The sequence below is a fragment of the Heterodontus francisci genome, chromosome 1 (genome assembly GCF_036365525.1).
Source record: "Heterodontus francisci isolate sHetFra1 chromosome 1, sHetFra1.hap1, whole genome shotgun sequence".
In the NCBI taxonomy this organism is placed as follows: domain Eukaryota; kingdom Metazoa; phylum Chordata; class Chondrichthyes; order Heterodontiformes; family Heterodontidae; genus Heterodontus; species Heterodontus francisci.
Window position 1 is genome coordinate 278,797,420 of NC_090371.1, and position 13,133 is coordinate 278,810,552.

The window sequence follows — 13,133 nt, forward strand, 5'->3', positions numbered from 1 at the left end:
GGCAGCATCTGTGGATAGAGAAACAGAGTTAATGGGTAGGACTTTGCCTGGGGCTTTGGGACCCAAGATTGGATCGAGTGGGAGTTCCGACCCCACACTTGCCGGCAGTGGGTCTGGCTCAACAATTTTCCCACAGGATTTTCTGGTACATTCCTCCTAACATCTTACAATTAGCCCAGTTTCAATCCTGTACTACCCATTCACATACTCCTGATCGCATATCTGTGTCATCACTAAGACCATCTACTTCCAGCTCCATAACATTGCCCAACTCCACCCCACTTAGCTCATCTGCTGCTGAAACCTTCATCCCTGCCTTTGTTACCTCTAGAACAGATTATTCTAATGCACTCCTGGCTGGCCTCCCCCGTTCGACCCTCTATAAACCTGAGGTAATTGAAAACTCTGCTTCCAGTGTCCTAACTTGCACCAAATCCTGTTCGCCTATCAACCCTGAGCTCACTGAATCACATTGATTCCTGGTTAAGCAACACCTTAATTTTAAAATTCTCATCCTTGTTTTCAATTCCCTCCATGGACTCACCCCTCCCTATGTCTGTAATCTCCCCAGCCCCACAAACCTCCGAGATAGCTGTGCTCCTCTATTCCGGCATCTCGAGCATCTCCAATTTTAATTAGTTCACCATTGGTGGTCGTGCCTTCAGCTATCAAGGCCCAAGGCGCCGGAATTTCCTCCCTAAAAGCCTTCATCTTCCCATTTCATTTTCCTCCTTTCAGAAACCCCATTAAAACCTACCTCTTGGCCAAGCTATTGGTCATCTGCCCTAATATCTTTTTATGCGGCTCAGTATCATATTTTGTTTTATAATGCCCCTGCGAAACACCTTGGGATAGTTTATTACGTTAAAGGCGCTATATAAATGTAAGTTGATATTGATGATCAAGTGTAATTCACAACTGCCTGGTTTCATTCCTATCTTATTACAGCCAGTCAACTTGACATGTTCAAATATTGAAGCAATCTGAGCAATGCACCTAACAAGTCTGCTCCAGCAGGCTTCACTATGTACATAGACGAAACATAAAAACTAAGGAAATGGACAGAAGGAAACAATAAACCAGGAACATTCAGATTCCTACAAAAAGCAGATGAACAAGAATATAACCAAATGTTAGAGAGACAAGCAAGAAGAGCCCAAGGATTTTAGAACAATGTTAAAATTAGAAGAAAGATCAAAGAATAGATGTAAAACTTTAGATAAAATTACTCCAGGCAGTAGGATATATATTGAATGGATTCTTTACAACAGCTTCCATGAAGGAGAATTGTAGACAGATTCTAAAATGCGGCAAATTAAGCAAAGGTATCATTAAAGGATGTGAGGTACAGAAATTTGAAGTATTAGATATGCACAAAGCACCTTGGTCCTATGGATGCATCCTAGAATCCACAAGGAATTAAAGGAAGAAATGAAAGAAGATTTAGGACAGCTTCGCACCAAGTCCCATTCACCTGGCACTTCTGTGCTCACTGATCAAATTAGCTCCTGGTCCAGCAAAGCCTCAATTTTAAAATTCTTATCCTTGTTTTCAAATCCCTCCATGGCCTCGCCCCTCCCTATCTCTGTAACCTCCTCCAACCCTACAACGCTCCGAGATCACTTTGCTCCCCCAGTTCTGGCCTCTTCCACATCCCCTGATTTTAATCACTGTACCACTAATGGCTGTACCTTCAATTGCCTAGACCCTAAGCTCTGGAATTTCCTCACTGAACCTCTCTACCTCTCTCTCCTCCTTTAAGATGTTCCTTAAAACTTTCATCTTTGACCAGCCTTTTGGTCACCAATCCCAATATCTCCTTTTGTGTTTCGGTGTCAGATTTTGTCTGATAATGCTCCTATGGAGCACCTTGGGATGTTTTACTACGTTAAGAGTGCTATATAAATGAAAGTTGATGTTGTAACAGTCGTCCTATATAATGTAAACCAGGCCTAAAGGGAGTGTAGGTTGGTGATGGAGACCACAGCACTAATTCTCCAACTGTATTCCTTTCAATCTTAACTCCCCGCTGGGAGTACGGGAGCACAGGAGCACTCAATCTCCCCTTAAATTCCAAAGAATCAACCATCACATTATCTTACCACCTACTGACAACTATGGAACCCAATAGAAAGAGCAAGCAATTCAGCTAAGAACCTGGAGGTGAGGGAAGAAAACTGTTCATGACTTCTCATGACTTGTGCTAATTTGAGTCTGACCTGCAAATGTAGTAAACTATGTAAGGACATCTTCTCCAAAGGTAATATAGCTCTAAGCCAATTTTTCAGCATCAAGGTTCCCTCATTAGCAATCAATGGTTGTTACATCTCAGGCGCCTGCCATTTGAAATAGAAATTGCTCCTGGTTTATCAATTGGTAGAGTTTCATTAGGTGCATGTGCTGAATTATGACATGAGCAGGTGCTGATTATTTGATCGCATGAACAGTGGGTGTATGGGTAGTTACTGCTTTGCTTTTGATGGCCCTTCCTACTACCTCCTTCTCTACCTCTGTGAAGCACCTTCGGAAGTTTTTTCTATGTTAAAGGCACAACGTAAATGCAAATATTCATAGGACCATAGAATCATACAGCATAGAAGGAGGCCAGTTAACCCTTGTGCCTGTTCTTAGAAAGAGCTACTCAGATCCCACTTGTGCCCCCATCCTGCTCTTTCCCCAGAACCCTACAAATATTTCCTTTTCAAATATTTATCCAGTTCCCTTTTGAAATATTGAATCTGCTTCCACCACCCTACAGGCAGCATATTCCCAATCATAACAACTCACTGTGTAAAATTAGTTTCTCCTCATTATCCCTTAGTTCGTTTGCCAGTTACCTTAAATCTGTGTCCTCTGGGCACCAACCACTGGAAACAATTTCTCCTTATTTACCCCATCAAAATCCTTCATAATTTGGAACATCTAATTTCTTCCTTATTTAAGGAAGGATGTAAATGCGTTGGAAGCAGTTCAGAGAAGGTTTACTGGACTAATACCTGGAATGGGTGGGTTGTCTTATGAGGAAAGGTTGGACAGGCTCGGCTTGTATCTGCTGGAGTTTGTGACAGTAAGAGGCGACTTGATTGAAACATATAAGATCCTGAGGGGTCTTGACAGGGTGGATGTGGAAAGGATGTTGCCTCTTGTGGGAGAATCTAGAACTAGGAGTCACTGTATAAAAATAAGGGGTCGCCCATTTAAGACAGAGATGAGGAGAATTTTTTTCTCTCAGAGGGTTGCGTCGTTGGAATTCTCTTCCTCAAAGGTGGTGGAAGCAGAGTCTTTGAATATTTTTAAGGCAGAGGTAGATAGATTCTTGATCAGCAAGGGGGTGAAAGGTTATCGAGGGTAGGCTGGAATGTGGAGTTGAGGTTACAATCAGATCAGTCATGATCTTGCTGAATGGTGGAGCAGGCTCGAGGGGCCAAGTGGCCTACTCCTCCTCCTAATTTATATGGTCGTAATTTTGTTATTTAATTGGAGCCTCAGTATCCCTTGGAATGTGATCGTTTTTTTAAATGCGAAACTCTCAAAAAGCCGTCTTGAAATAATTATCGCCTTTCCTAAATTTGGCAATGGCAGTTGATTGAAATCAAGGTGAAAAAAATCTTTTCCCTCTCTCTCTCTCTCTCTCCCTTTATTTTTCTCCCAAACGTAGTACTGACACAAGAGGGATACAAAAGAAAGGCCAGATCAAGTTACGTTGGATTTGACTAAAATCTATTTCTAACTTACAGGTGAAAGCTGGAAATTATGCCTTTGTTTGGGATGTGGCAGTGTTGGAATACATTGCCCTGAACAGTCCCGACTGCTCTTTGTTCACCGTCGGCAACACCCTGGCAGATCGAGGATATGGCATCGCTCTCCAACATGGCAGCCCGTACAGAGACATCTTTTCCCAAAGGTAGGATCCCATACATTGAATGTAATTTATCTCGTGGGTTTAATCAGGGGACCAGTAAACATTAAGAACTGCTGGATCAAGAGCAGACCAAACAGAATGGACCCTCCTTTCACAAGAATTCCATCAAGGCAAAATGTTTTTATGAAACACAAAGCACACACTTTCTTGAACTTGTACTACTTTCCAATGTCTATTTTGCCTGAGCATGATTGTAGTGTGGTTAAAAAACGGCAGATGCACTGATTCAAACATTTTAAATTTCATTATTGCTGCCTTTTTAAAATTTATATTTGTACCATATTTTCAATATGTTGATCTATACCCAATCTTTTGTTAATGTTGTTCATCAGGTGAGAGGAAAACAGTTTTGATGCTGTGAGAGGAATGGAAACCTAAAAAGAGGGATTTAAACAGAGATCACATTAAAGGGCATCCATTGTAATTCCCGTAAACAGGAACCTTTTTCGAAGGGAACCTATGGGGAAGCATAATATTGATTCCCAACATATATCCTCAATTTTTATGAAGCAGAATCCATGGAGAAATGATGTATCCTCCTGAAAATTAGATAAGCCCTTTGATGGCATTGCGAGATATTAGCACAGCTGTCTTTATCATGTCTCCCTTATGAAGGAAAGGGCTTGCATTTATGCAGTGCCCGTCACAACCTCATGACAACCAATGAAGTACGTTTGAAGTGCAATCACTGTTGTGATGTAGGAAACACGGCAACCAATTTGCACACAGCAGGCTCCCACAAACAACAATGAGATAATGACCAGATAATCTGTTCTAGTGATGATGGTTGAAGGATAAATGTTGGCCAGGATAGTGGGGATAACTTGCTGTTCTTTGAAATTTCTTTTGGGCCTCCTTATCTCGAGAGACAATGGATACGCGCCTGGAGGTGGTCAGTGGTTTGTGAAGCAGCGCCTGGAGTGGCTATAAAGGCCAATTCTGGAGTGACAGGCTCTTCCACAGGTGCTGCAGAGAAATTTGTTTGTTGGGGCTGTTGCACAGTTGGCTCTCCCCTTGCGCCTCTGTCTTTTTTCCTGCCAACTACTAAGTCTCTTCGACTCGCCACAATTTAGCCCTGTCTTTATGGCTGCCCGCCAGCTCTGGCGAATGCTGGCAACTGACTCCCACGACTTGTGATCAATGTCACACGATTTCATGTCGCGTTTGCAGACGTCTTTATAACGGAGACATGGACGGCCGGTGGGTCTGATACCAGTGGCGAGCTCGCTGTACAATGTGTCTTTGGGGATCCTGCCATCTTCCATGCGGCTCACATGGCCAAGCCATCTCAAGCGCCGCTGACTCAGTAGTGTGTATAAGCTGGGGATGTTGGCCGCTTTAAGGACTTCTGTGTTGGAGATATAGTCCTGCCACCTGATGCCAAGTATTCTCCGAAGGCAGCGAAGATGGAATGAATTGAGACATCGCTCTTGGCTGGCATACGTTGTCCAGGCCTCGCTGCCGTAGAGCAAGGTACTGAGGACACAGGCCTGATACACTCGGACTTTTGTGTTCCGTGTCAGTGCGCCATTTTCCCACACTCTCTTGGCCAGTCTGAACATAGCAGTGGAAGCCTTACCCATGCGCTTGTTGATTTCTGCATCTAGAGACAGGTTACTGGTGATAGTTGAGCCTAGGTAGGTGAACTCTTGAACCACTTCCAGAGCGTGGTCGCCAATATTGATGGATGGAGCATTTCTGACATCCTGCCCCATGATGTTCGTTTTCTTGAGGCTGATGGTTAGGCCAAATTCATTGCAGGCAGACGCAAACCTGTCGATGAGACTCTGCAGGCATTCTTCAGTGTGAGATGTTAAAGCAGCATCGTCAGCAAAGAGGAGTTCTCTGATGAGGACTTTCCGTACTTTGGACTTCGCTCTTAGACGGGCAAGGTTGAACAACCTGCCCCCTGATCTTGTGTGGAGGAAAATTCCTTCTTCAGAGGATTTGAACGCATGTGAAAGCAGCAGGGAGAAGAAAATCCCAAAAAGTGTGGGTGCGAGAACACAGCCCTGTTTCACACCACTCAGGATAGGAAAGGGCTCTGATGAGGAGCCACCATGTTGAATTGTGCCTTTCATATTGTCATGGAATGAGGTGATGATACTTAGTAGCTTTGGTGGACATCCGATCTTTTCTAGTAGTCTGAAGAGACCACGTCTGCTGACGAGGTCAAAGGCTTTGGTGAGATCAATGAAAGCAATGTAGAGGGGCATCTGTTGTTCACGGCATTTCTCCTGTATCTGACGAAGGGAGAACAGCATGTCAATAGTCGATCTCTCTGCACGAAAGCCACACTGTGCCTCAGGGTAGACGCGCTCGGCCAGCTTCTGGAGCCTGTTCAGAGCGACTCGAGCAAAGACTTTCCCCACTATGCTGAGCAGGGAGATTCCACGGTAGTTGTTGCAGTCACCGCGGTCACCTTTGTTTTTATAGAGGGTGATGATGTTGGCATCGCGCATGTCCTTTTGAAATAGTGCCATGTGATCATTATATCTGTCTGAGGGAGCAGACAGGGCCTCAGTTAACAATGCATTCGAAAGCTGGATGGTCATGTGAAACATAGTTTTAATGGTGTCACAGTTTACCACTTAGTCTCCTATTGCACTTATATTAAATACCAACTTCAAGCCAAATGGATCACTAACAGTAATGCTGCAAAATCTGACCCATGAACAACAGTAAATTCCACAACAGATGGTCAAAAAGGCCCATTCATGCCAGCAATCAGCTTGATGCTCAGCATCATGACTGATGATGTTGGAGGTGAAGGGTTTATACTATTGCCATGGCTCTGTCCTCTACAGCTGGAATTGCTGGGAAACATTTCTCTTTACTCATGTCCAGAGATACCAGCACAGCCTCGTTCATCTTACAACACTGGAACCCAGAGCCAAGGCTAACCCAGGCTGACGAGATGAAACTCTTTTCTCTGATGTTTATAAGAATCCTACGTGAGGTTGGCTTGAACCATTCTGAATTTTTCCAAAATTACCTACACAAAACTCCGAACAGTAACGTTGACAATTGTACTCCAACAAGACACAAGAATGGCTCGTGTGCAGAAAAGGAAGATACATTCCTCTGAAGATGGGTCATATATGCATTGTTGGAGCATACAAGAGAGACAGAGCTCTGTATCTAATTACGCTAAGTGTCAAGCATGACACAATTGGTAGCACCCTTATCTCTGAGTCAATACATTGTAGTTTCAGCTCCCACTCCAAACAATTAAGTACATAATCTAGACTGACACTCCAGTGGTATGCTGCGCTGTTGGAGGTGCCAAATTTCAGATGAAGTGTTAAATTGATATCCCACCTACCCTCTCAGGTGGACATAAAAGATCCCATCATACTATCTGAAGAAGAGCAGGGGAATCCTCATTGGTATCCAGGTTAGTATTTATCCCTCAAACAGCATCACAGAAACAAATTATCTGATCCTTTACTTCATTGCTGTTTGTGGGATCTTGCTGTGTATGAATTGTCTGCTGCATTTCCTACAACAATGACTGCTCTTCAAAAGCTTCATTGATTGTGAACCATTTTGAGGCATCCTGAGGTCATATAAGTTCTTTCTTGTTACTTTATTATTTGTTTAATGCTGATATTGAGACAAGAGTGTTCCATTTTATTGCTGGGTAAGCACAGAAGTACTTCCAACTAAGTTAAGATTGCTTTAAAGTGCTACAGCAGATCATTTTCGTGAGTTTGAATGGCAAAATGGCACACTAGTACATTCAGCAAGCAGTAACAGCTCAGAACAAAATAGAAAAATCCAGAAAAATGTGCCACAACAAGGGCAAAAAAGGCCCATAGTCGCAACCATCCTTTACAAGATGATGGTAAAAGTTTAAGGAAATTGTAAGCACTCTGCCTTCACGCACAACATGCAGAACCTATAAGCACTTTACATGCTTGCTGCATCTAAAACAATTTACACATTTTCTTTAAACATCCCCAGGGGCATTTTTGAGCAACTGCAGTGTTTGTCTTTAGTAGAGGCTGATACTTCAGTATCTATCTGCAGTCGACTTGATAATTGTTCTTCAGGATCGGACGAGTTCAATCAGTAAATACCTGCTCTAGTTTAGAATGTATCTCTGTGCCATAGTACTTGGTTCTTGCTGACTGTCACAGTTCAAAAGAGGCAATTCATCTTCCTTTCTCGGCATTACGTTTTTCCTCTGTAATCAATTTTATACAGAATTGAGAATTGAGTCAAACTGGCTACATCTGCGTGATAGATACTGAATCTTTATGAGGTGAATGTTCATCTTTAGTGCCACTGGCACAGATCTTTCATCAGGTGAATGCAAATTCTGCTTATTTTGAAGGCAGACACAGAAAGCTCCGTGTTTGGTGAAAACAGCCTTTGAATTCTTTTGCTTGTTGCAACATTTTAATTACCCTTTTATTTTGGAGCTGGTTTTTATGAGAGACTGTTTATTATTGTTGCAGTTTGCCACAGGAACATTAAATTGTTTGATTGGGTTATGTAGGTAAGGAATATCAAACCTGTGACCCCCACTTCCCCTCCCCCACACCACCGCGCCACACACCCCAACCCTGGATCTGGCCCTTGAAATCCAGGTAACTCTTTCCTTTAATTCTTGGGATGTGGGTGTTATTGGCAAGGCCAGCATTTATTGCCCATCCCCAGTTGCCCTTGAGAAGTTGGTGGTGGACCTTCTCCTAAAACGTCCTTGTGGCGAAGGTATTCCCACAGTGCTATTAGGTAAAGTGTTTCAGGATTTTGACCCAGCAACGATGAAGCAATGGTGATATATGTCCAAATCTGGATGGTGTGTGACATGTTCCCATGCACCTGCTGGCCTTGTCCTTCTGGGTGTTGGAGTTTACGGATTTGGGAGATCCTATTTGCACTTATTTCTTATTTTCCAGTTTGTCCTGTTTCAATTTCATGGCTCTGGAGTTGACATAAAGACAAAACCTAAATCTGAACACCAAGACCTGTTGAAGTCAACAACTGGAGATATATGCAAATGAATGAGAACATGAATTAAAATTTTATACATGGCTTGCACGACTCCATGCCACATCCCTGTGCTGCCTGTAATGATATGCCTGATGTAGGTGGATCTTAAGGACAGAAGTGCGGAAATTCTGCAGCACCATAATTCTCATTGAAGTGTCGCGGGACAGGGTGCCACCCCATCATTTTGAGCAGTCATTAACCCTTTTCTAAATCCCAGGGATGGGGTCAATATGTTAACCTGGGGGGTGATGTACACATGAACATATGAATTAGGAGCAGGAGTAGGCCATTCGGCCCATCGAGCCTGCTCCGCTATTTGATAAGATCATAGCTGATCTGATTGTGGCCTCAACTCTACTTTCTCATCTATCCCCTGTGCCCTTTGACTTCCTTGCTAATAAAGAATCCATCCAATTCAACCTTGATAGTATTCAACGACCCTGCCTCCACTGCTTTCTGGGCAAGAGAATTCCACAGCCTAACGACCCTGTGAGAGAGAAAAATTCCTTCTCATCTCCATCTTAAATGTGACACCGCTTATTTTTAAACTGTATCCCCTAGTTCTAGTTTTGTCTATAAGTGGAAACATCCTTCCAGCATCCACCTTGTCAAGTCTCCTCAAGATCTTTGATGTTTCAATAAGATCACCTCTCATTCTTCTAAACTCCAATGGATACGGGCCCAACCTGTCCAACTTTTCCTCATTAGATAACCCCTTCATCCCAGGAATCAGTCGAGTGAGCCTTCTCTGAACTGCTTTGAAGCAATTATATCCTTTCTTAAGTAAGGAGACCAAAACTGTATGCAATACTCCAGATGTGGTCTCACCAATGACCTGTACAGCTATAGCAAAACTTCCTTACTTTTAAATTCCATTCCCTTTGTGGGGTGTGTTAGCCTGTAGACCAAGAGCCAGAGGCTCAGGTCAGGCCAAATAAGAAACCGGATACATTTATTGCCCTTCCACCACCATTTCTGTTCAGGAAGCAGAGGGGCCAGGCAGAAGGGGTAAAGATCCTTCTGGAATTGATCGCTGTTGGATTTTCAGGCCCTACTTTAGGCCTGTGGTTGGATCTGTGCCTGATTTCGGCAACTGAGGATCTTGCTGAGCTCATCACAAATGCTTCAGTTGGACAACCGGAGTTGGAAGTTCAAAAATGCTGCTCTTCTAAATTGTCATAGCAACCAAGTGGGGTTTTGGGCAAAAATGACCACCTACCTCCAGAACACAATTTTCTTTGTTTTCATCTTGGACCAGAAATTTATGGCCCCACCCTCATTGGAATTATGGCTCAATCATTCTCCCCCATCATGTGCAATTTTTTGGGCTTAGTTGCACTAAATAAACTGTAAGTAGCATTTTTTCTTTCCATTTTGGATAATTCTCACTCAAAAGGGATAACGATGGATACGTCTTTGAAATAAAAAAAAACTACTCTGTGATTGTTGTCAGCTCCTTTAACATTAAAAACCTGCTAGAAATTGAAAGTCCAGAACGTAAGGGAGTTGAACTCTGTGGCTGTCAGACCAATAAGGGACTGAGGAGGGATCAACCTCTTCCAACCTCTCTCCAGCAGCTATCTGGCTCCAGCAAGGTCTACTCTGTGGGTTTGGCAGATTGTGAGCAAGGCACCTGCTACTGGGAGGGGGAATATCAGTGCCCTTTTTCCATCAGTTCTGGTTGGATACACAGCAGGCCATCAATGGGATGAGCGTCTTTTAATTTGAAAGCTCCTCCTGCTCTGAATCCGAATCATCTCAGGCAGCATAGCTGAATCTGAAAGATGCCTCAGTCGATATGGCAGATTTTATTTTTACCAATTAGCACTCTCAGCACAGAGCTTTGCATGACAGAGAACACAAAATCCTTGCAGTCGGCACACCCAGCGTGACTTTCCATTGCTAAATTTTATCTCCTCATCTCAAACATGGTGAGTCGCATGTTTTGAATCTTAATGGATCATCCCATTCTTTGTGGGATCCAAAATAATACAGTAGAGCCAAAAGCACAGGACCACAATTTGTTTGAATTAAATTGTACCTACACTTGTATATGGCCTCTCAGGACCTCAGCAAGGGCTTTACGGCCTGTAAAGTACTTTCGAAGTGTAGTCATTGTTGTAGTGTAGGAAATGCGGCAGCCAATTTGTGCACAGTAACATCCCACAAACAGCAGTGAGATAAAGGACCAGATAATCTGTTTTAGTAATGTTGGTAGAGGGTTAATATTGGCTAGGACACTGGGAAGAACTTCGGAATTAAAATGCTAATGAGGGCTTGGATGACACTCCAAGGTTGTGAAGCACTTGGGATATCGTGAGGACATGAAAGGCACTATATTACTGCAAGTCGACAGCCCGTTTAACATCTATCCCGATTTCTATGTTGATTGAAGACAATAGTGATAACGATCGGGAGAGATGTAAAATGGAATGCCAATTCACTGTTACCCATTTTACACTCATACACAAAATCAATATTACCCTTAGTGTGCGTCACATTTATAATACTGGTAGTGCACTGTATGTTCTAGCTTAGTCTGAGCAATGCCAAGGGAAGTCCCCTTGTTTATTGGAAAAAATATTCCACAAAAATCTCAAACTAAAGATAAAAGAACGTAAAGACTATCCTCACAGCAGTTCCTGTTCTGGAATATTAGCATGGCATTTACTCTGTCGTAATCCAAAGTTCACCATTGGTATCTTCAATGAGAATTATTGCTTTTTGTTTTCCTTGTGTCTCTGTGTAGCTTCTTGGCACATTTTTCTACATTAACACTGCTATACAATTGCAAGTTCGAAAATCTTTGCCCATAAAGTTGCTGACAGTGCGAGCTGGTAATGGAGCAGTGAGGGAAACAGGGTATCTGGGACCTGTGCAAGCAACAGGGTACCTCCTTAACCGATGAGATTTAATTGAGAAATAAAATAGCAGAAAGACTAAGGGGCTGGATTTTGTTCTCCCCCAGGCCTTGGGGTCCGTGGCGGCAGGGGGGGGGGGTAACCTGAAGATGCCTCTGGGAGCGGGCCGCCACACACCCTGACACCAGGAGGGCCTGGCCCGATATTACCAGCGGTGGTGAGGCCCCATGGTGGACCCCCCACCCCGCTGCTCAGCGACGGGCCCCCCCTTTGAATATTTAAATCAATTAAAATGAATGAATTAATGATACGTCACTGCCTGATGTTCCGCTGCGATCTTCTGCCTGGCGGCCAGCACACCTCCATCTTCGGATTCCCATCTGGGGAAACAAGGCACCACACTGGTGGGGAAGGGGGAGGAGGTAAGTTTATTAATGCAGGAATGGTGGGGGATGGGGTCAAAGTAACATCATGGGTGTTGGGGATGGTGGGAAGGGTTGGAGTTTAAAGTTTGTGCCGTTTGCGGGGGGAAGGTCAGATGGACAAGGTAAGTGTTTTGTGGGTGAAGTGCAAATAATTAATTTTATTGTTATGGGGGTGTGGGAGAGGGGACGAAAAATTTTCTGTTTCTTTTTTTTAGTTTTATCTTTAAATATTTAAATTGCCCGGTAGGAGGGCTGAAAGTTCTTTAAAAATGGCGTCAGCTCCTGCGCACAGGCAGCTGGCGCCATTGCCGGGGACGGACAGCCCGCCCTCTCCATGTGATCGGGGTGGGGGGGGTGGGTGGGCGACCTGCCCCAGGTATTTAAATGAGCTGCCGAACGGAAGATTGCGGCAGTTCTGCGTCATGTGGCCCACACGGTGAGCACAGAAGATTCAGCCCGAAGAAAGGGGGTGAATTAAAGGGGGTGAATTGAACATGAATTCAGCTACACGAGAAGAAATAAAGAGCAGGAAAGAAAGATTGGATCAAGGGAGAAAGCAAAATGAGATAGAAAGGAAAGTTTTTTTAAAAATGCAAAATTTGACATTTTTAAAATCTCCCTGAAAAATTCAAAACCTGAAGGAATGCGACTCCACACTTGTAATAGTTAATTGTTGGTGTAAGAATGGTTGATTGGCTATCATTAACACGAATCACATTGTTAAAACTGTGCTTGCACTTGTAATGGCAAAACTTAACTTTCTAAGGCGCGTCTCATAGGCAAATGCAAAAAGTTTCTAAAATAATGGGGAGGCTAAGAGCAAGATATCGTTTTCGTGAAGCTAATGGCGGAGGGGAGAAACCTGGCCAGCAACTTGTGGATATTAACATTTGACTGGTCATCTGTCCCTCTCCTGAAGTTGCT

General features: G+C 43.5%; 1 protein-coding gene across 2 annotated transcripts in view; it reads left to right on the top strand.

Moving 5' to 3' along the window:
• grid2 (glutamate receptor, ionotropic, delta 2) overlaps positions 1–13,133 on the top strand; it is an 894,599-nt gene that overhangs the window by 811,513 nt on the left and 69,953 nt on the right. For both annotated transcript variants that reach the window (XM_068045980.1, XM_068045987.1), the window contains one exon: positions 3,738–3,904. In XM_068045980.1, coding sequence (XP_067902081.1) covers positions 3,738–3,904 — 167 coding nt within the window. The remainder of the gene's footprint in view (positions 1–3,737; positions 3,905–13,133) is intronic.